Here is a 23,882-nt window from a genome sequence, read left to right as displayed (position 1 = left end):
TTGTTGTCAGAGATGCCACTTTCTGCATACCCCTTTCACCTCTACATTGACAACTGCAATATCTGTCAGGGGCCTGAATTTGGCCCAGGTGCCTCCACTTGCTGCCCCGTGTTTTACAGTGTGCTGAGCAACTACAATAACTATCAGAATGAGTCCTAGTAAACCAAGTACCCTTGACTTCAAATGAGAGCATAGGGCAATCCCCCCCAAAAAAAGCAGTTGGACTGCGTATCTTCTACTTTTTAAGTGAGATTCTAAGCAAAGAACAAAATACAACTTGTATTTTATATTCAGTAAAACTTAATCAGGAAGTATATATAGAAGCTGCATGAATGTGCAAATGAAGAGGTTGACAGACTCATAATTACCCATGGTAGTATCCAGTATTACAAACTGCGCATAGAAGTCTCCTTTTCATGCAAGTAATCTCATTCAGTAAGTAATAAGTAAAAGGGCTTTGAGAATTATGCCTCTTTCATGAAGAATTTTGTGGAATGTATTTTACATGTTTTATATTGAAAAACTCTTCTGAGCTTCAATAAAATGTACAGTATAGCTTAAAGTTGGAAGGGAATATTTATGCAAAATGTTTAGTTGTCATTGATTACAACTTTATGTAAAATTTCTAACACGTACAAGCCAGAACAACTGCTATATTTAGTTGTACTATGGGGGAACAACTATTTTTAAAATGAAGGCATTAATACAGTATTATGAATTATTGAATAAAAATATAGACTTGTACTGATCTGTTTTGTAAATTTTACAACAGGCGCTGCACAGTTTGGCAGTGTTCCCATTGTTTTGTGCTTTGATTTGTAGTAAGACTTGATATTTGAACCATTTTAGAATAAACTGCTTCTTGTACAGATTGTTTTTACTATGTTGTGAATTATATACCTGCAAGATTTCTAACCAGAGCTATAAAACAATCAAAGCATTTGAATTCAAATTACAGTAGTTTCATTATTTTTTCAAAGTAAAGTAAGTTGTTCCATTAATCAGACCAATAGTTTTAAAAACAGTTACTTAAAAATAGTCCCATTACAAAAAAAAAAAACCTGGACTCGTTCCAATTCATTTCTTACTATAAAATAGTCTCACCTTACTCTTACTTTCAAATACATGTTTGTAATGCCCACTGTCATAATCCAAAATAGATTTACATTGGATTGTATAAAGAATATAAAGAACTGGAAAGCTTTGCAGAAAATATATTTGACATTTGATAAGCGGGCAAACATTAATCTCTATGAACAACAAAAACTTTCGGCTTAACATGTTAAGAGCCATGTTAACGCAAGCTCCAAAATACCAAGGACGACAACGGGAAAGCAGCGCCCATTGAATCGCGCCGGGTTGGGAACCCCGCCTACTAAACTATCTCACTGCGAGGCTCTTAAGCGGCTTCCGACGCTGCCCTCGCGAGAGCCGCAGAGCGCCACCAGGGGGCGTTGCGGACTCCTGCTGCTCAGGCCAGACGCGGGAGCGGATTCCTCGCTTCCGCTCGTGCACGGAGCGGGCTTCCTGCTCCTGCAGAAGCGTTGCGAGTGGACTTTGAACACAGCGGCAACCGAGGTGGCCGTTTACGTGGCTGGGCCTTTGCTGCAATCTCACGGAGGTGACCTTGCACGAGGGATGGCCGCCTCTGCCTGTGAACTCGAACCGGCCTCATCCCCCCCCCTCGTCTTATTATTATTTATTCCTCCTCTGTAGCGTAACTTCGTGGGCCGCACGAAAGGCATGCTAACGCCCGCCCCACCCCCAAGCTGCGACTTTTAGATAACAGGCTGCATTGGCTGGGGAGGGGGGCGAGGGGGAACGCAAAAAGATCACATTTCACACAAAAGAATAAAAAACGGAAAGTGCCTCCGCTTCCTCTCTTTGCCGTTGCCTGTTGCGCCGGGGCGGAGAAACCGCTGCCCAACCCTATTTTCCCCACTGTCCCCTATAGGCAGCTCTCACTTCCGCCTCCTCTATCAGCGGAAGAGCCTCACAAGGAACCCGGAAACCCTTCCTCCAGGAAAAATCTGGTTCCCACTCTAGACTTCATCCTATCTCTACGGTTCCCTTTTTTCCACACTTCTGGGCAGCCATGAGCGCAGAGCCACGCAGCCGCCAGGAGACTCTGGCTCTGCGGAAGCAGCTCATCGGGTAGGTCGTGATTCTGCTGAGGGGAAGGCTGGGCTGGGGGCGGAGGAGGCGGCGGGGTGTCCTTCCAGGGACTGAGAGAGCATTTCCTCCCAGCTTCCGTCGAGGTGCCCCTCTTTAGGTTGCCCACGCGCTCGGGCTGTTCACGTGACTCTGAGCCCGGCGTCGGTGCCTCAGGAAACCAGCCCCATCCGAAACATTCAGCCTCCGGGACTTGTTCCGGCTCCCGGCGCCAGATACCTTTAACCTGCTTGCCTCGCTCAGTTAGTAGCTGCCACGTCGCAGGTGCGCTAGAGAGACCCGCAATATGTCCCGCTCGCTCCCGTTAGTTACAGCCGCCCCTTCCCATTGCATAGCATCCGGCTGCCTCGTGTGGGTTACCAGCTTGTATTTCTCATTCTCGCGGATTACCACAGCAGGGCACGCGACCTAACAATACTGTACTGCAAAACGCTTAGGATCATAGCTGCCAAGTTATCCCTTTTTTAAAGGGATTTTCCCTTATGCTGAATAGGCTTCCTCATGAGAAAAGGGAAAACTTGGCAGCTATGCTTAGGATATAATCTAAAATACAGTCGCTCTTCTCCCACAGCTTTGTAAGATGCTTGCTTCAGTATATTGAGTTATAACAGTGCTGTTTTGATTTCTAATGCGCAGGGACACATAAATGTTATGTACAGTACATGTATTCTGATCCAGCAAATGTTTTAATTTCTAGTGTGAGGGTATAAAGCTCTCCACCCCCACCCCCGGTCAGGCCTTTTTATTGGTCTTTCAGAACAAAGTCCTCCCACCTAGCCCAGTACTTGCTATCTCCTGACTATCCCTTCCATGCTCTCAATTCAAATTGCTGGTTTGTTTATTACTTGATGCATATCCCGCCTTGCTTTCAAGGAGCTCAAGGCCGCATACATGGTTCTCTTTCTCCCCATTATCTTCACAATAACCCTGTGAGGTAGGTTAGGTGCTTAAATAGAGAACCAAGGTCACCCAGTCAGCTTTATGGCCAAGTGGGGATTTGAACTCTTTCTATAGGGGCCTGTCCAGGTGATGTTGGGGGCATAGTGTCAGCCTGTGGTGGTTGTTTTGAGAACAGATCATTTGAAGATCTGCCTACACACACATTAAACGGCCTAGGCTCTAAGATCAGTTTTGGAGGCCTAATGCTGTGACCTGCCACCAAGCATGTCCAAAGTCCCATTTCAGGGGCCTAATCCGGCCCAACGGTCAATTTAATCCGCCCCCCGTGGCAGTTTATGTCACAACTTTGGGGGAAAATTGGGGGGAAAGCTCAACAACTTCAGTCGGCCCTCACTCATGTTTCACTTCATCAAATCTGACCCTCTTTGAAAAAAGTTTGGGCACCCCTGCCACTAAGGTTGTCGGGTACCAGGGCATAGGACTTTTGGTAGCACCACACCTGTGGAATTACTTCCCATGAGTCTCCTTTTATGGTGTTTAACTGGACTTTACAGACGTTATACTTCTGCCAAGCATTTATCTTACTACAGACACCCCCATATTTGCTTTATAATCTGATGTTTGGGTTAATTTGTTTTGAGCATTTATAGTGTAAACTGCCTTTTGAGGTTTTGGCCAAAAAGGTGGGGTGGAAATATGTTAAATAAATAAAATTACCTAAGAAAAGGTAAGAGAGAAGAAAAATTGTAAGGTTCAATTTGTTGATTATTACCTCTGGCTAAACTCTTTACCACTAACTCGGCAGAGCAAGTCTGGTAGCTAGTGCAGTGGAGCCTGGGGGCTTTTAAGCAGAGATTGGTTGACCATCTGTCATGGATCTTTCAGTTGCTTCCTGCATTGTAGGCTGGGCTAGATGACCCTCTGGGTACTTTACAACTCTACAATTCTACGATGCTATGGCTCTCTAATAAAGAACCACCACTGGAGAAACAGCCTAATCCTTATCCTGGTTGCCAAATAAATGCAAATAAAAGGATTGCCGTACTTCTAAAAGGTCTCTCTACAACTGACATGTTGTAGACCTTTCAAAAGGAGAAACCTATGGGAATGTGCTAGAGGCCTAAGGAGGCTACTTTCAGCAGAGCATAGAAACTGAAACATGGCATATGAGGGGTATGTAAAAGGCATTATTTATTCTTTAAGTCAGCCTTTGCCAACCCACTACCATTGGACTACCATGACTGTCAGCTCCAGCCAGCATGGCCATAAAGGCTGAAGCTCAAGGGAAATATATGAAAATTTGTTCAGAATATGTCAATGGCACCAAATTGACAAAGGCTTCTCTAAGCAATAACCCCTCTTAGATTTTTATTAGTGCGGAGGCTTTAAATTACTGCTCACATTTCTTGAAATTTAGTATGATAAAAGTTTAGTCTAATTTTTTTTAGTATTGAATTAGTGACAATGGAGGAAATTAACTAAAACGTTCATTTTAAAACATTAGTTCATTGAACATGCTAAAAAAATGCAATAAAATTAGTGACGTGGGGGTATTTGCTTCTCGTTTTCAATTAAAACCAGATCCTCCTGCAAGCTTTTCTTCCCAGAAGACCCTGTGAAGATTATCAGTGCAAAGGGCCAGTATATGTATGATGAAAATGGAAACAAGTACCTTGACTGTATCAACAACGTTGCTCAAGGCAAGTGTGAAACCACATTCTTGTTAATAAGCACTCTCAGGCATAAACTACATTTATGTGTACATTCTTGTAATGGTAACCTTGTGGCCCAATTTAAACTGGACAAAACTGATTTTGGACAGTGAAATCTGGATTGGAAAATCAGGGGCTTAAGTGTATGCACTTTCCCTGCATTATTATTTCCCTGCATTTAACCTGTTTGTTATCACATACTGTACAGACATCCAGCAGATTTGCCCCATGTGACAAATGTTTGATCCCTTCACAAATAACACCAGTGCTTGCCCATTAGACCTCAGCCCCACAACTCCATAGCCAGCAGTGCCAGATCAGGCACCTGGATAGGCTGGCATGAGGTGGTAGGAAGGCAACTATTATATCTATCTGTACAGCCTTTGTACAGGCATTGTTTGGCTAGCCAGTAAGCCAAGTCACCTACCTATACCCTGACCTGATACAAGAAGACCTCCACTGCTAGAGGGAATATGCCTTTGAATACCAGTTTAGAACAGGGCCCCCCAAACTCACGGCACTTCGGGCCGGTGCCTGCAGCACCGATGCTGCGGCGGGCCGGAGGGTGGCGAGCACATGCCCATATGCATGCGCACACGCTATTTCTGGCACACTTCTGGGTCGCAGGAGCCCCGGAAATAGCTTGTGTGCATGCGCACAGGCCTCCTCCCACCCGGAAGTGCGCCGGAAATGATGCTTGTGCATGTGCACAAGCTATTTCCAGAGCTCTGTGACCCGGAAGTGGGCAGCCACGCCAGTAAGAGCGGGCAGCAGGCAGCGGGCTGGATAAATGAGCCCTTCGGGCTGTATCCGGCCCCCGGGCTGTAGTCTGGGGATGCCTGGTTTAGAATCACAAGTGTGGAGAGTAGATATAGACATCTTTGAAGGTGACTCGGAAACTACAAGTAATCCAGAATGCGGCAGCTAGACTGGTGACTGGGAGCAGCCACCAAGACCACATAACACCGGTCTTGAAAGATCTACATTGGCTCCCAGTACGTTTCCAAGCACAATTCAAAGTGTTGGTGCTGACCTTTAAAGCCCTAAAGGGCCTCGGTCCAGTATACCTGAAGGAGCATCTCTCCATCCCCATCATTCTGCCCAGACACTGAAGTCCATCGCCGAGGGCCTTCTGGCGGTTCCCTCGCTGTGAGAAGCCAAGTTACAGGGAACCAGACAGAGTGGCTTCTCGGTAGTGGCACCCACCCTGTGGAACACCCTCCCACCAGATGTCAAAGAGAAAAACATCTACCAGACTTTTAGAAGACATCTGAAGGCAGCCCTGTTCAGGGAGGCTTTTAATGTTTAATAGATTACTGTGTTTATTTTTCTGTTGGAAGCTGCCCAGAGTGGCTGGGGAAACACAGCCAGATGGGCGGGGTATAAATAATAAATTATTATTATTAATATATATATATATACAGTGGAACCTCGGTTTATGAACACCTCGTGTATATATATATATATATATAGAGAGAGAGAGAGAGAGAGAGAGAGAGAGAGAGAGAGAGAGAGAGAGAGAGAGAGAGAGAGAGTATCTTGATTAGCCACTGTGAGAACAGACTGCTGGACTAGATGGGCCTTTGCCTCTTATGTTTTAAATTTTGCATGGTTTTTTAGGACTGTATATAAAATAAAGGAGTCAGAGCCAACACAGATTGTCTTAATAGCATTTATGGATAGACACTTGCCCTTTTCTCATCAGCATCTTCCTTATTTTTCAGTTGGACACTGCCACTCAGAAGTGATCAGAGCAGCACATCAACAAAATTTGGCACTAAATACAAACTCTCGGTATCTGCATGACAATTTGGTGGACTATGCACAAAGACTTTCTAATACATTGCCTAAGAAGCTGTGCACTTTCTATTTTTTGAATTCAGGGTAAGTTTGTGACACATTGCTAATAGGACTACTTCATGACCACCATCTCAAGCTGCATTTATTCTAAGGCTGCAGTCTTGTGTACACTCACTTGGAAGTAAATATCAACTGAACATAGAATGAAATTCTGCTAAGTAAGAAAGTGTAAGATGAAGCAATTAACTTTAAATTAGTCACGGTATTGGAAACAAATAGGTAATAGGTATTCAGAACCTATAGTTTGTCTTTTTTATACATTGTTTGCAAAATAGACTGTGTTTATTGGGACAATCAAACTGCTTTGATTAAGCCAAATGCCTGTAATTTATTTGTATTTTAACTTACGTTCCTCAAATTAGGACAAATACACATAGTTCCCAACCTTAGAGAAAAATTAACATTTCTGTGCATTCCTTTCTTGGAGGAAAAACCTCACATCATGCAATTGCAAGGAAGCAATAAAATATATAGATTGGGTGGGTCGAAAACCATAAGGCTGTGTATTTCTTTTTTTGTGCATTTTGTCATTTTGCTGTGCAAATTGTACATTTGAAATCTGGTTGCTCAGTTCTGTATACTATAGATACAAAACAGTAAAGTTGGAGAGGTTACCAATTGTCTGATTCTACAGAAAGAGAAAGCTGCATAACTTTTTCATTGTAGGTCAGAAGCCAATGATCTTGCTCTGAGATTAGCACGGCAGTATACAAAACAGGAGGACGTACTTGTGGTGGACCAGTAAGTGTATTTATACTTTTAACAAAGCAAAATTATAAAGCAAACATGGGAATTTGCTTTTAACTTTTGAAGAGAAAGTTAAAATGCCCAATGTAGACATGTTTTTACTAGAAAGTTGGGAGTGTCTTGGGGTTCTTTATTCTCTTGCATATATTTTTTTACATTTGAATCCTGCCCTTCTTCCAAGGCGGCTCAGAGCAACGGCTCAGAGCAAGGTATGTGAGGTTCCCAGGCAACTTACCATCCAAGTACCGGTCAAGCCTAGACCTGCTTCTGTTTCTGAGCCAGAAGTACATCAGGTTCCTTAATTCCATTTTCTGGGCCCCAGGTTGCATGTTGTCAACATCAAGGTACAGTACATACAACCTTGCAGGAAATTACACTGTGCTACCACTGGAATGGACACTGTGCTTCTTGAATAAATCATAATTTATACTGTCATTACAAGAGCTTGAAGAAACAGAAAATTTATCTTCCTGGCAGCAGCTTGCTTTCTCCAGAAAGGTGCAACAGAATGAATATGTGAAGTGCTTAAGCAAAGCAGCTTCTTCAGTTTGGCAGTCTAAATGCTGCAAAATCTCTGGTAGTCGCAGTGAATTAATGCAGACTTCACTGTGTGGTTCTACTGATTGTTTGTTTTTTATTTAAAGTGCTTATCATGGACATCTGACATCCCTGATTGACATAAGTCCATATAAATTCAGAAATCTAGAAGGCCAAAAGGAATGGGTCCATGTGGTATGCAAAAGAGAGCGTACTTTGACCATTTTCCATTAAATTCTAATTCATCTAAGCTCTGGTGATGTGAATAGCAATTACACTTTCTTTGGACAGGCTCCTCTTCCTGACACATACCGAGGATTATATAGAGAAGACAATAAGGATCCGGCCATGGCATATGCCAATGAAGTGAAAAAAATAATTGACCAAGCACAGCAAAAAGGAAGAAAGGTAAAATAAGAAGTGGAATATAACCTTTCATTCGTCATATGTCAACCTGAGTTGAATGTATTCTGGAAATTTTTCACATGTAATGTGTATATTTCATCTCAAGGAGTGACTGCCCAGAAAAGGTTTCAGATAATAATTTATCTTCTGGGTGTACATGCCATTTGCTCAATGAACAGAGATTCCTGTGTGTGGAAGGCAGGCAGGCAGCCTTAGTGTATGAAGATTTCTGAATTAGGAACAAAAAATGCTGATTCAGCTTCAAATGTGTGGCATCCATACCACTACTGGCTTCACTTCATCTTATCTTTTCAGTTTGCTGCATTTTTTGTGGAATCTTTACCAAGTGTTGCTGGACAAATCATTCCACCACCTGGTTATTTCCAAAAGGCAGCTGAGTGAGTATTGTTTTTTAACCTTCCTTATGTATTTTCCCACTCCAACTAAACTGCTTTGTTTGAGCTTCTGGCTAAGGACTTTTGGTGCTGTTGTTAACTCAGACAAAGTTAAGCACTTTTAAATCCCATTTATTTCATTGTGAGAAATAACCATGTCACACTGAAAACAAGGCTTAGAAGTGGTCAACTTTCTTTAATGGAAATAATTATCTTACTTGCTGTTCAATTTTGTCAGCACTGAACAATTTTTAGTCCATTTAAAATTTTCTATTTTGAAGCATACAATTAAATATTCCAACTTTTAAAATGAGAATCAGCTACTAAACAAATTATAAATTTATTGGGTTTTATACTATCTTTTATACCTCTATATATGTAATTTGGCTCTTTTAATAGGCACATACACAGCGCAGGAGGCGTATTCATTGCTGACGAGATTCAAGTTGGCTTTGGAAGGGTTGGCAAATATTTTTGGGCATTTCAACTTCAAGGAGAGGATTTTATTCCCGATATTATCACCATGGGAAAACCAATTGGCAATGGGCATCCTGTCTCTTGTGTAGCAACGACAAAGGAAATTGCAGAGGCGTTTTCAGCAACAGGAGTAGAATATTTTAACACGGTAACTTCCCAAGTCCATACTGTGTGACTGCAAACTACCAGTGAAAGTAATCTTTAATTAGACATTTTTGTTTAATGTACTTTCATATAAACAGATGTACTGTGCTGCTTTTAGAATTTCTTTCCATTCAGATTAGTCCACCATTAAATGTAGAAAGCTTATCTCTACTTTGTGATTTTCTCTCTCTCTCTCCCCCCCCCCCCGGTTCAGTTCGGAGGAAATCCTGTGTCCTGTGCAATAGGTATAGCAGTCTTGGATGTGATTGAGAAGGAACAGCTTCAACTCAATGCCCTCCAGGTGGGCAGCTTCCTCATGGAACTACTCAATCAGCAAAAAGCAAAACATCCTCTAATTGGTGATGTCAGGTATCAATTTCTTAACAATCCAATCTTTATGTGCTACAACCAGTTCATCCTCTTACCTGCCTTACTGCCACTTGCCATTTTTAAACATGGAGCATTAAATGGTGAAACCAACTTCCAAAATCTATGCATTGCAGCTTGTTGCTTGTTGCCTTCTTACTGATATCCTTTTTCTTTTAAAAGGGGTGTTGGGTTGTTCATTGGAGTAGATTTGGTGCAAGATCAAGAGAATAGATCCCCTGCTACTGAAGAAGCAGCTATCATCATAACAAGGTATATATGGCTTCCCACATCTAATCAACACTAATTTGTTGTGTCCCCCTCACTTTTTCCAAATTTCTTGTATGTTCAGAGTTGGTCATTTGAATATTACCAGTGATCTATGTGATAACTGGTGGGTGGAAGCAGGAGCCAAGCCTCTAAGCCATTCCTCCCTTTGCACTTACCTTCTATCAATCACAGGTATCTGTGGGTGTCTATTCCAAGAACTGGGGCAGAGAATCTACAGCAGGGGTAGGAAACCTGTGGTCCTCTGGATGTTGTTGGGATTCCCATCAACAAGAGATAAGAGTTGTAATTGAACATCTAGAGCAGGGGTCCCCAGACTACGGCCCAGGGGCCGGATGCGGCCCAATTAGCCTGCCAATCCGGCCCGCGACGACCCCCACCGCCCGCCGCTGCCGCCCGCTCTTACGGTGCGCAGCGCGGCAGCGCTCTTCCGGGTAGGGAAAAAAGCGCCGAAAATCCTTTGTGCGCATGCGTATGGGCCTCTCCCGACCCGGAAGAAGTCATTTCTGGTGCACTTCCGGGTCGGGGGAGGCCCACGCGCATGCGCACAACGGATTTTCGGCGCTTTTCCCACCCTGGAAGCGCGCCGCCGCGCCAGTAAGCGCCCGTGCGCATGCGCACGGGCGCGCACTCCCCTGCCCACCGGCCCATACAGGCGCGCGCTCCCCCGCCCTCCGGCCCGCCGCGCGATCGGCGCAGTGGGAACCGGCCCAAACGACGGTAAGTCTGGGGACCCCTGATCTAGAGCATCACAGGTTCTCCACCCCAGCTTGCAGCATGAGTGCAGAGGGTAGAAAAGGAAAGCACACCAACTCACTCCCACATAAACTGCATCAAAGCTAAATTATTCTTGTGTCTTCTTCTTTCCCAGTTTGAATCAGTCATTCCAGTTATTCTGGGTAGCAAGGATACTCCAGCATAAGTCTGTTTGCCTGCAAGGACATTAGATGTGGAGCAGGTCTAGCTAATGCAACTGATACTAGCATGGTTGAAGACTTCAGGCCTGCTGGGATCAGCTGTGCAAGTGTCTCCCATTGGGAACTTGGATCACAGCCAATGCATGCAGAAAGCAGCTTTGCAGTCCTCAGCTCAGTACTTGGGAAGTGCTGAGCCCAGTGCTTGCAAAGTGCTTTGTCCAGCAGTTCCCAAGCAGCTGTCTGCCATGTACTTGGGAAGCACTGTACAAGAGAGGGAGGTGAGACAATACAGCTGTCAATCAGCAGACTTTGTCCACCTGATCCAGAACGTCCCCCACCTTGGTGTACTCTTTGAGACATGTGATACCAGAAAGTGTTCTTGGGAAATGTCTTGGGGTGCATATTTTATTATTTTAATGTAAAGTGTGCTTATTTAATTGTAACATTTTTGTAACCTGCCTGGAACCATTTGGTGAAGGGTGGACTGTAAGCACAATATATGAGAGTAATTATGGGGGGTCAACATACACTGAAGGAAACAGTAAGGGTCTGGCATACGTTTATTAAACAGGATTCCTCTTTCCTTCCTTCTCAACCTTTGCTAGGTTATTCACAATGAGATTCTGTGGTTTCTCTGCTGTGAGCTCATAGCCTTTCTGGAGCAGGGAACTACTACAATCAGACTGCCTGGTGCAGAGTTCACTAGACACAAATAAAAACCATCAGGTGCTGTCCAATTGACTTGTTGGGTTCTGACATACTCTTGAGTACTCTTGAAATTAATAGTACCGCCAGGGGAAAAAGCACTGGGCATAACTAATAAATTATTAGTATTGTTGTATGCAGCCCATAAGAAAAAACTGCATCTCCCTCTCCCTCCCAGCCATGCCCCAGCTCCACCCAATGTTCCGGGAAACTACATAGCCCCACTACAAGGGAAGGGAGTGCCCTGTGACATGCTCACTTTCCCTCTCTGCCCTTGTCACCCAGGATCAGTTCCTCCTACCCAAATATGTGGTAAACACGTCCATTCCTAATTATATTTATTCATCTGTGTTTTTTTCTAGAAAAAAATGGTGCTGGTACTGTATACCAGCGTACCCCGCCAGAAAAAAAGCATTGGTAATGACTTGCTTGGGTCAATTAACTTCAGTGGGTCTGCTCTGAGTAGTCTATTTGGATAGAACTCAGTGTGCAAAAAGCCACTAGCTCTGGGCCCAATTCTAGTCCACTTCCTGGAGCAGGAAGAAAATCCCCTTTGCTGGTAGTGTTGATAAGCTCTTTGCAGCTACTGATAGCATGCAGTGCTGCTTTTAGTGGAGACTACACTGGCAGTGATAGAATAGCTGACGAGATTTTACCACTAGTTACTTCAATTAGCCATTTTTTCCTTTTTTTAAAAAAAAATATAGATTAAAGGAAGAATTCATTATGTTGGCTACAGATGGTCCAGGCAGAAATGTGCTTAAGTTCAAGCCACCACTCTGTTTCAATGCAGAAGATGCAAAACTGGTTGTGGACAAACTTGATAAAATATTAACAGGTAAGGAAGGAAAGTATGCTGAGAAACAAATCCCGCACCTACACAGTACAAGATTTGCATTGCTGAATGATGTAAAGTGTGTTTTACGTGTTGACTGCCTGTTATTCTTTGCAACTCAAGTGGGGGTGGGGGCTAGGCATTGATTTTAAGGCCCATGGAAGGAAATCAATTCTGTACTATATGCATGTGCACTGAGGCCCCAACACCTTCCTCAATGTAATGACTTCTTTCAGTATGCCATTCAAGACACGCAAGTCTTCTCATATAGCTACCTTTCTCAAAGAAGGGGATTGGGAATGAGCACACATTGAAACACTGTCAGCCATGCCCCTTTCCATGTGGAAACCCTTCTTTGTTTTGGTTGTGATTTTGAAATGTAGCTACATTTAGTCTATATTCTGTTCTGCCCATTCCACCTGAATTCTGATGCAAGGAAGACAAAGAACTGCCAACAGAAACACAATTGGACACTAAAAGCAAGGAGCACACTATTCTGAGCCTAGCTCAGGAACAAAGGAATAGAGGAACAGTATACAGTGGGTGGGGGAAGAAGATGTCAAAGAATCAACTTTATCACCTTCAGGAATGGAAATAAAATTTGTATTGCTGGAAGAAAAACCAGTAATATTGGTCTTTGCTACAGGGAGATGTAGAATCATCATCTAATAAATATTGTTGAATATTCTACAGAGTTAGAGAAAAGAGAAGCTTAGAGAAAGTTCACTTCCACTACCTTCATATGGTAAGTATTCAGGTAATCTGATGATAAAAAAGAGTCAAATACTCCATGAAGGAATCCATTCAATTCATTAATCTAAATACACAATGAATGTACACAATTATATCCTAGCAATGTATAATCTACAATAAGCATGTTATTACAAAGTATTAAGGAAACTTTCACTGAGCTTTGCAATGTGGATATTTAATTCTTTCATTCCATCTCTTACAGGTTACAGACATGGTGCTGAATTCTACCATGTTTCTAATATATTTTACTTAAGCTACAATACCAAAAATACTACCTTTTCCCAACTACAGTTATTAAATTTATTGTATTTGTTGTAATACTGATAGTACAGAAGTTCAATCTACAGATGTTACCTGTTAATCCAACTCTTCATGCAGTGGGGTAAAAATCAATTGATTTATCCAGAAAACAAACTGCTTTATTGGTTACAGAACCTAAACCACAACTTACACTCATTTCTGTTTATATTATAAAATTAGCACCTTCCAGTCATTTGTAGGCATGTTTTCTTCCTTCCTAACAATAAAGTAAGCAACAGCTAAAGTTAGCAAAACTTATACCTAAACATACCAACATTTTAACTATGCGGGAATCTTTTCTAAGTTTTGTAGGGATGAGCATTTCAGAAAAAAAAATATTTTTTCCAAATGTTTTCAACAAGCAATTTTACATGGAAAGTATTTACCTACCATCAAATCCATGTTATATTTTTCATTCAGGATCAAAGGAAGGTACTAAAGAACTATTAAAACAGACAGCAGATTTGGCTATGCTAATAAAAACCAAGAGCTTATTCTTTTTGAAAAAAGGTATACTTTTAGAGGACATAGATTTAGGAACTACCCACCTACATTATTTAGAACTAGTCTGCCGGTTGAAATTTTACTGTGTCCCTATCAGCAGTGACCTTATTTCATAGTATCTCTTCAGATTGCTGGCTCCTAGTGCTACAGGTATGGAAGGACAATTTTGAGCAGGCTTTTTAGATTTTCTTTAGATGCAGTTACACAAATTTTGATCTTTAAAAATAATACGCTAAAAAGTGTTTTAAAATTCAACTTGCTATCGTTTAACCTGCACTAATACAATAAAATGGTGCTGACCAGAACCACAGCAGTAAACATGCCAAAGCACAGGTGCATGGCAACAAGTTCACATTCCCAATGTGTCAAGACCATGGCCCCCCCACCTTTTTAAAAAAGCAAAAGCTACACCAAGCCACACATGGATCTGCACTACTGTTCCATTCTTTGCGCATGAAAACACAGGAGGGGGAAAAACCACAGGATGCCAACTATTTGACATCATTTTGCCCTATAAGAACTCGGTGAATGGAAGAGTCTGGAACAATCTATAATTGCGTGATGCAGAGCAGTACTGCCCCCCACCACACAGGAGGTTAAGTGGAAGAAGATAACCCCAGAGCAGTGCCTCGTGATACGTGAGACAACCTGCTTTTGGGTCAGTAGGGTTTGCTTATAGGAGCCTTTATCTTTCTCATGGGACAATTTAGAAATGAACAGATTACATTTAGCTATAAAAAGGCTAAATCACAGTCTTTTCTTTCAGGCTCTGTTCACTGCAACCACTCATGCTTTGACAAGCAAACTATGGGGTCTATGAAAATGGTTTTAAAAAACAAGTAACTGGAGCTATGCTACATTCAGCAGCCATGAACTTTAATATTTAGGCCTAATTTGGGTCACCTAAGAGCTGCACTTTGAAAATAAAATCAAATTACAGATTGGTGCAGTTGTCACATGACCAACCACTTCCTTCTCGTCTATAATCATAGTTGGCGACATACTTTTAAACCATAGCTAATGCTAACCAAAATTGAAAGCCAATGTTAGAACCAAAGTTAACACTAAATATGCTCAATGGTGAAAGAGGAAGCATTTGTATTAAGAAAACACAATCTCTCACAGCCTTCCCATTACCTTAATTATGATTCAGCAGCAGGCTACAGCAGCCTTATGTTGCTTTGCATTCAATACAGCATATTTTAAATACAATGAGTTGAGGCAGCTTAGCATACTGTAAAATGTGAAAAGGTTGTCCCTCTACAAAGTCCAGGCCATACTAGTTGATCTAATTTTTGCTAAAATAATAAAAATTGAAGGCTGCTATAAGATAGAAAGTAGAAACAAAAGTACTGAAAATCCAGCTTTTTAGGCATCTTTAATATTATCTTAGCATTTTTAGCATTAAATGCTTAAATTCTAAACAATAGTTAATAAAGCACACAAGAGCACAAAGCCAGGCAGGTTGACAGTTTTAAGTGTGGTCTGTCATTAACGACTTGAGCCTACTGGGTGGTTCAGACAAAATGCACATACTACATGAGATGCTGGAGGGTGGGGTTGTATATATAGTATTAAGCACGTTTCCCAATTTCTAAAAGCAGCTCAAGTGAGCTCAGATATACAACAAAATCAGACTTTGATGTGGCAAACATGTCTAACATTTTCTTGCGTGTGTAAATACAGCCTTGAGCCTCACACTGGTTTTACAAGTAGATTCCTATTCCCCTAATTCCTACTCAAGCCAATCAGATGCAGTTATCCAATAAGTCCATGCATTTACCTGAAAGAATCTCAACACCTATTCTGATTACCATTTTTTTCTTAGCTTTGCAATACATACTACTTTGAATCCGTAACTGTTTAACCAAACTCGCTGATCACTCATCAATTTTAGGGTTAGAACATGTTCCAAATCTGAACCCTGAAATTTATGCACCAGCCACCATCATTTCTACTGAAATTCTAGTAGATGTTTCCCCTGAGCTACAATAGGATAGCTGGAATAATGGCACAGGATACTAGATTATGCTTTTTTATTCAAAAGCTAAGATAGCATCAATATCCATGTCATGGTGAATCAGAACACATGTAAAATACCTTACAATACATTAGATTCCAAAAAGGTACCAAAAAGTACAGTAAAATTAACACTTCCGTTAGAGGAAATGTATGACACAAAACCAATACAAAATAAAAAGGTGGAAAGTGACACTGGTTCCCTAAAATGCATCTCATTCTGTACAACTGGAATAACGTAGTTCATAGTTAACTCCGAGAGGCAGTCCCTAGATGCAGAGCTGCAGCTTTAAGCAGACCATCAAAATCAGTTTCAATTTAACCTATCAATAAAATCATTAATCTTCAGCAAGGCTGAAATTTACACACCACACTGTCTAGACAACTATTATCTGTAAATATTAAACAAAGACATTTCCAGGGAGCTCTTCAGATACACATAACAGGCCATAGAAATGTATTGTAAAGTTAATTTTGGTACATAATTGTAATGTCCATCTACAGCATTGAGTACAAAACCTATGCAGTTGTTTTCTGCATTACAGCGTGCCACTGCATACCTGAATACCTTTTTGATCAATATGGCTTGTAGTTATTCTGATGACCACGTCTTGGAGCTTTCCCATAATTTGAACTGCCTTGACCTATAAACAAGAGATCAAATGCATTAAACTGCTATTAAGTTATGCTTGCATATACCCAATACAGTTCTCTTTACTTACTGTAATCATAGCCCGGTCCATTTCCAAAATACCCATATCCTGAATAATCATAGCCTCCATAGCCATCATAACCTTCCTGATAGCCGTATCCTTCACTCCCATAACCCTGGTTCCAGTAATTGCCATAACCTGGACTCCAATTTTGACTTTGAGCTATAGAAAGGAAAACCATCCACAAAATCCCATTTTAGTATAAAGGTTTGTTTTAGAATGTGTCCATACTAACGTACTGTGCATAATACGTACCTCTTCTTCCACCTCTTCCTCGGCCACCCCCAGATCCAAACTGCTGTTGCTGATACACTTCTTTCGGTTGTGCAACCTTTATCTCACACTGGGGGGAAAAATCAAGGTTTGTATTTCAAACACTTCCTTCCAACTTTTATCTATGTTTGAAATAATGTAATTTTTTTTATTTGAATAGAATTCCCATGTTATTAACATACGTTAGGCTCAGAGTAGATTCAAGTTTTTATCTGAATCTCTAGCTATTGGATGGAAAAAGGCAGGACAGCAGACTTTTAAACACTTATCTTCAGTGTGCATCTTAAAAAGACTCAAATCACTAGAATTTATGTTGATGGCAGCCTCTCTATTTTAGTCCATTCATTCCATGCACAATTGACCTCCAAATAACAATGCTATGCATGTTATACAAAAAAATGGTGGTACAGTAAGATTATGTATTTTAATCAATTTTTATAATTAAGCCAGTTTGGTTTTTTCCAAAAGTCTGTTTTTACCAGTTGTCTTTGCACTTAAGGCAAGTAAAACTACAGAAAATAATAGAAGTAAAGATTACTGCCCCTTTGTCCCCGATTTCTTCCATAAAGCCTTTCCAGAGTAATGGAAATGGGTGCGTTTGGTACTCCTGAACAATGGGGGTACATAAAACTGGGCAGAGGCATCTTCTTTGAGTGGAGATCGATTCACACAAAGTGTTGCCTGAGTTGGGATTTCAAGCTTTTCAGGAACAAGGGCAATTGCAGAAGGGACATGATATAAAACTATTTTGTTAACTTTCCTTGGTTCATTTATCTTAAAATCAAATAGATGTTTTAAAAACATTAGTTTAATGTCTATAAAACTTGTAAAAAAGTCCCAAACTCCATAAATTACACTGGTCACTTAAAAGTGACCATTCTATCGTAAAGTTTGACATCTGTGGCGAAAAACAAATGATAATTTTTTTGGCTTCTACTAGACACAGGGACTAGCAAGATAGGTGCTAGATTAGTCATAAGCAAACTCGGCCCTCCACATCTTTTGGGACTACAACTCCCATCATCCCTGGCCACTGATCCCGTTAGCTAGGGATGGTGGGAGTTGTACTCCCAAAACATCTTGAGAGCAGTTTGCCTATGCCTGTGCTAGATATTGGAAATGCTATCCAGCATAATAGAGCTCTGCAGCATAATAGAGCTCTGCGCTATTATATGCTCTGTCTTCCCTCCCTACAGCCTCAATTGAGTTACTTTCACACTGCACCCACACCAACAAACACTGGTTTGTATGAACTCTACAAATCAAGATCAAACATTAATAATGAGTCTAAAGGGGTCACACAACCTATAGCAGCACTAAATAAATAAAATAAAAGCACCATCTAAATTTATACCTACTCTTAACTAGCAAAAGGAATTACTGTAAAAATATTTTTTGGGGTAAAGAGCACCAAATCTTGTCCTCACTCAGATCTTGTCCTCACTCAGGGCACCGTATTACCAAAATCCCCCAGTCTATATGACAGTTTGAAATAGAACATCCAACTTTTATCCATGGAAGCTGTTCCTTAAGGAAGGAAGGAAGGAAGATGCTCCTTGAAGTATACAGGGACGGAGTATTTGCAATCGTGATTTGATGTTACACCTGATCCACCTTGCAAACAAAGATCATTTGTGGAAACAATATGGATGTCCTTCCATTATTCTATGTCCTTCAACTACTCAAGCAGTGTAGCATTTCCCCAATGGATACTACCAACTAAAATCAGTGTTGCCATTTTATTTTCTCTAACGTAGAGAATAATAATTAAACAACTACCAGCTCTTGTTTCTGGAAACACTGGACTCTGAAAACTTTCAAATATACGCTTAAGGTATTGCAGCATTAAACTTTCAAGTGAGTGATCTTAGACTGGTTCCTTAAATGTGTACAGATTGCATGTAATTCTTTGGCTGTCTCTTAAGATGTAATTCTATTGTGCAGATGGCATGGGCGCTGCATGAGCAAAAGACTGTAGGCATTATTATGTCCCAAACCTATGGGCTCAGTTCAGTCACTGTGTACGTACATAGCTTCCATGCACAAAGACCCTCATAGAAAAGAACAGCCTTGTTTTCTTCATCCAGCTGTAACACATGGTGTGTGCAGGGATCATTCCAGGCCTTTACACAAACTGGTGTGTGGGTGTGGGTGTACATGTACGTGCACTTCCCATCTACTGGGACACTTGTGTGAAAGGGAGGAGAAAAAGAAAAACAAACTTGTATGTCTTATAATGATCCCTACATATACAAGTAGATTAGATCAACCACAATCAGGTTTCCATTGCTATGGGACCCAGTTAATAGGCATGGTTGTTGAGGAAATGTTAACGTGGAAAGCTTGATTTAAAACAAACTCTTTCTTGATTATTTACATTAAGTATTTAAGTTACCTAGACTCACGTATTTTTTATTTTATTTATTTATTGAATTTATATTCTGCCCTATACCCAGAGGTAGTACTGTATTTCGGAACAAGAATGTCTTCAGCTCTGAACAAACGAATTATAAATGCTATGCAGTGGTAAATCTTTTCCAACTGCATTTTCACATAAACACAAATTAAATAATAATTTAAGATTAAATAATAATCTTAAAATTAGTTCATTAAAACATGAATACCCACCTTGCTACCACTGACATTGTGGAATTTTTTCTCCAAAATCTTTCTCACTGGATCTTCTTCTTTAAAGGTGATGAACACAAACCCCCTTCTTTTATTGGTCTTTGGATCCATTGGTAGTTCAATTGCCTCAATCTGATGAAACATAATTTCCATTCAAAGTTCCATAAATACACTGCATTACTGTACCTTGTAACCCCACCCTGCAAGTCTCAGTTTTCAGTGTACAATTGCTCCATGTTAAAATAAGTTGAATTCAACAGTTAAGTTCTAAGATTTTCTTGGAAGAAGGCAACAACTGGGTCTCATAAGCAAATGGTTAGTGCTTTATGAAACCATAATGGGGGGAGGCCTTTGGTATACTGACTTGTCAAATTATTACATCCAAGGCTCAATCCCTCAGACTGAACAGTGTTTATCAGGAAAAGTTTTGAGTTCCTAAAAAGCGCTATCATTTAAGATCGTATCAGTCAGTGTCGGATCTAGCTACTACAGCAGGGGTAGGCAACCTAAGGCCCGTGGGCCAAATAGCCTTCTCAATCCGGCCCACGGATGGTCGGGGAATTAGCATGTTTTTACATGAGCAGAATGTGTCCTTTTATTTAAAATGCATCTCTCTTTAAAATTCATCTCTGGGTTATTTGTGGGGCATAGGAATCCATTCATTTTCCCCCAAAAAAATATAATCTGGCCCGCCACATGGTCTGAGGGACGGTGGACTGGCCCACGGCTGAAATGGTTGCCGACACCTGTACTACAGTATGCAGTGATACATGGTTTTATGTAGGACTATCAGGACATTTCCAATTCCCATATTTTCCCCAACTATGGATTGGTTGAAAGACTGGCATATCAGGTGCATGAATGTGTATGTAGCATGTAGCAGTCAATATGACTCTAGAGCCCAAAGTATACTCCTTATTTCTAATTATGTAATTCTGAATCTGAAATTCTTATGTGAGAACAGGATGCTAGACTAGGTGGGCCTTTGGTCTGTTTCAACATCTTAGTTCCTATTCTATTTAAACTCTTCGCCTGATCACACACCTCTCCAAACTCTCCAAAATATTCTCTGATTTTGTCTTCTGCTGCTTCTGGGTTAAGTCCACCAACAAATATTTTCTTCACAGGATCCTTTTTCATTGCCATTGCCTTTTTAGGATCAATCACTCGGCCATCCAATTTATGTTCTTTCTGTTCCAAAACCTACAAAGTAGTTTAATAAATCAGGATGAAACTGGCAGGATATACAAAAGTATTAAAATGTAGGGTTTAAATCCTTTCAACTCACTTTGTCAACACTTGCTGCCTCTTTGAACAGAATGAATCCAAAACCTCTTGATCTGCCTGTGTTAGGATCCATCTTTATTGTGCAGTCAGTCACTTCACCAAATTTTGTAAAGTAGTCTTTCAAGTCTTTTTTGCTTGTATCCCAACTGAGACCACCAACAAACATTTTCCTGAAATGTTTAAATGTTAACTTTAATGCAGCAGCAGCAAAATGGTATAGCCTAAGGTGCTTACAGTTACGAAAGTCAGTATCTTATCTTAACATGCAACATAAACAGGCAACTGCTATCATCTATTTCCTTTAAATTGTGACATTAAATCTCACTTCACAAATATGCATTTAGATTTAACTACCAGAAAATAAGTACAAAGTATTATATTAGAAGTTCAATTTCCTCCCAAATCAGTCTATTTCAGGTTTCAGCTATCTGTAACAAAAACTAAATACAAGGTTAAAATACTATGCATACTACACATTGATATTATAAGTGGAAAAAAATTTTCAACTCATATTGACATTTCTAATCTCATCAAAACAGGTATAAATGAATACCTGTTATACTTTCTATGACTATTCTCTATTGCTCAATACTTTTAGAAACTTATGAACATGCTGCATACTCCTCTGACATTTCAAAAATCAAGCATGTAAAAGAAGCCTACCAAATTTGTGCATCATAAAACTTTTTAATGTTGATTTAAATGTCTTATGTTATCGATTCAACAGAAATAAGACTTAGCAGTTTCATTAAGCCACATACTGGGAATCAGTAGTCACAACACATTTCTTAACCATTCCTAAGATGTGTTTGGTCATTGGAGTGTCACTCAAACAAGTTAGTCCCAAAAGGTTAATAAAGTGAAAAGAAATAAAAAGCATAGTCTTTCACAGTTAAAAAAATATCAACTGACTGTTTACAGTCAGTGTTTATTCTACAGTTTAGGTAAAATAGACCATGTGAAATTTTATTTAGCATATGCTAAGCAGTCTGGAATATTGTTTACTTGTATCATAAAATTGTATTCTATTCCTAAAGAGAGAAGGAGTGTTACCTGGCAACAGCAAAAAGTACTATAATGCTTTTTTAAACCATAAATGTTTGTAAGCATCTACTTTTATCAAATGCATTAAAAAAACCAATTAATATAGATTAATATAGGAACTGCTTAGTTGTTTGATCAAGTTTTGTTTACACATTCACTGCTCCTGTTTCAGAAAAAAAGTTGCCTATTTAAGTATGCAAACTACAGAAGCATTGCCATTGCTGCAAAGCCAATAAAATAGCATGAAGCCAAGTCAAGGGGTTTTAGTTTTCCAATTGCTATTTAAGAGAGTCTCTCAACTGAAATAGCTAACGAAGCATTTAAAAAATGGGGGTGGGGGGACGTGGGGCAAAACTGAAGGCCAAGTATTGTCCAAGAGTAGAAGGCAAACTGCTCAGTTTCACTTCAATGATATCAAACTTCCTAAACAGGAACGCACCTATAGAAAGTGTCCCGCGCTTCACCCAACTACCGTCGACTTCCGTCAAGTGGCAAGAGGAAGCGAGTCAGTGTATTTGAGGAAAGCACGCAAGCAGGCGGGGAGAAGGGGGCGGGGGAGATGAGATATCTCTTCAAATTTTGTAGATCTGCAACCCTATTACGCAGTCCTTACACACCGCTAAGAGATCGCGCCAAAAAAGCGCGCAAGGAAAAACTCGCCGCAGTTTCGAAAAGCAAAAAAAATGCGCCCAGCTCCTCCCCCACCACCACATGGCGCCAACAAAAGGCAGCTCCAGAACAAAGGAGGAGGTCCCGCCGTCGCAGCCTAGGCCCGGCTTATTGTGTGCTTCAGCCCCCAAAGCAAAGGCGCGAGGAAAGCGAAGCCCCCCCCCCCGCTATAGCTTAACACCTACCCTTTGCCCCCCCCCAAAAAAAACACACTCAAACAAAAGCCCGAACAAAACAGGAAAAGGGCGCGCAGGGCTGACGCGAAGCGACGGGGCCTCCGGCCTGTCATCCCGAGCTTATTTCTACGGCTCGGCCCGCCTGACGCCGCCAGAAAAATAAAGGTGAAGATAAAATTAGGAAGCAGCTCTGCTCACCCCGCATCCTCCTCGTTCTTGCTGGCGTTGATCTGGTCGCCTTCGGCTCCGTTCTGGCTCCCAGCGGCCTCCGCCGAAGCCTCCGATTGCCCCGCCGCCGCCTCTTCCTCCGTCGCCGCCGCGGCCTCCTCCTCCTCCTCCTCTTCTTCTTCCTCGGCTACAGCCACCGCCGCCAGCTCCTCTTCCTCCTCCTCCTCCAGCTGCTGGTCCGGCTGCTGCTCCTCATCGCCGCCGCTGGCGGAACTCTCGGCCGCTGCTGCCGCCGCCGCAGCCTCGTGCCCATTTTGGGTGGCGCCGAACTGGTGCTCCACCTCGGCCATGGTCGATGCTGCCGCTGCCTCGAACCTGCGCAAGCGACAACAACGGAAGTCCCCCGCCCTCCCGTCAGTGGGGCCTAGCAAGGGAAAGGAAGGCGCCTCTCCGGGTGCCCAAGCCGCCTCTCAACCACCCGCCTTCCCCTCTCGGGGGCTTTCGGAACTCACGTTTAAAGAGTCGCTCCCCTCACGATCTCAGGCCACCCCGCGATCCGGTTCCACGAGCCCCACAACGAGCCTCTTGCTGCCGTAGTCGTCAGCCGCTGCTCCGCCCCTCCCGCGCAGTTCCTGACGGACGAGCACACACGGCAGTTCGGCGCTACCCGAAGGGGGAAAAGCACGTTCCCGCGCCGCCTCCTTTTATAGACTCCTCGGGGCCGCGCGGCCACCCTCCAGCAAGCCTCCCGCTCATTGGCCAAATGCAGCAGGCACCCGCATAGAAGGGCATTTCTCATACGTCGCGGGTAGGCCCATGCGCTCTCTTCACCTCCTACTCCTAGCTCAGCGGCCTAGGCCTAGGCCTGCAGCTAACCTGTGGGAATGT

The 23,882-nt window shown here is 41.8% G+C and overlaps 2 protein-coding genes across 11 annotated transcripts; one reads left to right on the top strand and one right to left on the bottom strand.

Moving 5' to 3' along the window:
• Nucleotides 1–1,537: 1,537 nt before the first annotated feature.
• PHYKPL (5-phosphohydroxy-L-lysine phospho-lyase) lies at nucleotides 1,538–15,135 on the top strand. Of its 9 annotated transcripts, none has more exons than XR_015948167.1 (14): nucleotides 1,538–2,154; nucleotides 4,654–4,772; nucleotides 6,509–6,668; nucleotides 7,311–7,385; nucleotides 8,036–8,123; nucleotides 8,220–8,336; nucleotides 8,649–8,731; nucleotides 9,128–9,353; nucleotides 9,564–9,718; nucleotides 9,899–9,988; nucleotides 11,526–11,646; nucleotides 12,333–12,463; nucleotides 13,154–13,205; nucleotides 13,416–13,531. XR_015948167.1 is itself a non-coding variant. In XM_035105587.3 (13 exons), the coding sequence occupies exons 1-12, from the start codon at nucleotides 2,096–2,098 to the stop codon at nucleotides 13,174–13,176; spliced, it is 1,326 nt and encodes a 441-aa protein (XP_034961478.1). In that variant the 5' UTR covers nucleotides 1,538–2,095; the 3' UTR covers nucleotides 13,177–13,205; nucleotides 13,416–13,531. The 9 variants fall into 9 exon arrangements, 7 of the variants coding, with proteins under 7 accessions (XP_034961478.1, XP_088518093.1, XP_088518092.1 ...); XR_015948168.1 differs by having other exon boundaries at nucleotides 1,979–2,154; nucleotides 9,564–9,650; XM_035105587.3 differs by lacking the exon at nucleotides 11,526–11,646.
• Nucleotides 15,136–16,038: 903 nt separating this feature from the next.
• On the bottom strand, nucleotides 16,039–23,672 carry HNRNPAB (heterogeneous nuclear ribonucleoprotein A/B). 2 transcript variants are annotated; one of them, XM_035105589.3, is made up of 8 exons: nucleotides 23,507–23,672; nucleotides 23,025–23,369; nucleotides 20,939–21,107; nucleotides 20,695–20,853; nucleotides 19,651–19,782; nucleotides 17,005–17,092; nucleotides 16,759–16,911; nucleotides 16,039–16,680 (listed from the first exon to the last, which is right to left on the bottom strand). In XM_035105589.3, the coding sequence occupies exons 2-8, from the start codon at nucleotides 23,342–23,344 to the stop codon at nucleotides 16,613–16,615; spliced, it is 1,089 nt and encodes a 362-aa protein (XP_034961480.2). In that variant the 5' UTR covers nucleotides 23,345–23,369; nucleotides 23,507–23,672; the 3' UTR covers nucleotides 16,039–16,612. The 2 variants fall into 2 exon arrangements, with proteins under 2 accessions (XP_034961480.2, XP_034961481.2); XM_035105590.3 differs by lacking the exon at nucleotides 16,759–16,911.
• Between the last annotated feature and the right edge of the window lie 210 nt (nucleotides 23,673–23,882).

This window comes from Zootoca vivipara, chromosome 2 (genome assembly GCF_965207765.1).
Source record: "Zootoca vivipara chromosome 2, rZooViv2.hap1.1, whole genome shotgun sequence".
Classification (NCBI taxonomy): domain Eukaryota; kingdom Metazoa; phylum Chordata; class Lepidosauria; order Squamata; family Lacertidae; genus Zootoca; species Zootoca vivipara.
This window is presented reverse-complemented; position numbering and strand designations above follow the sequence as displayed.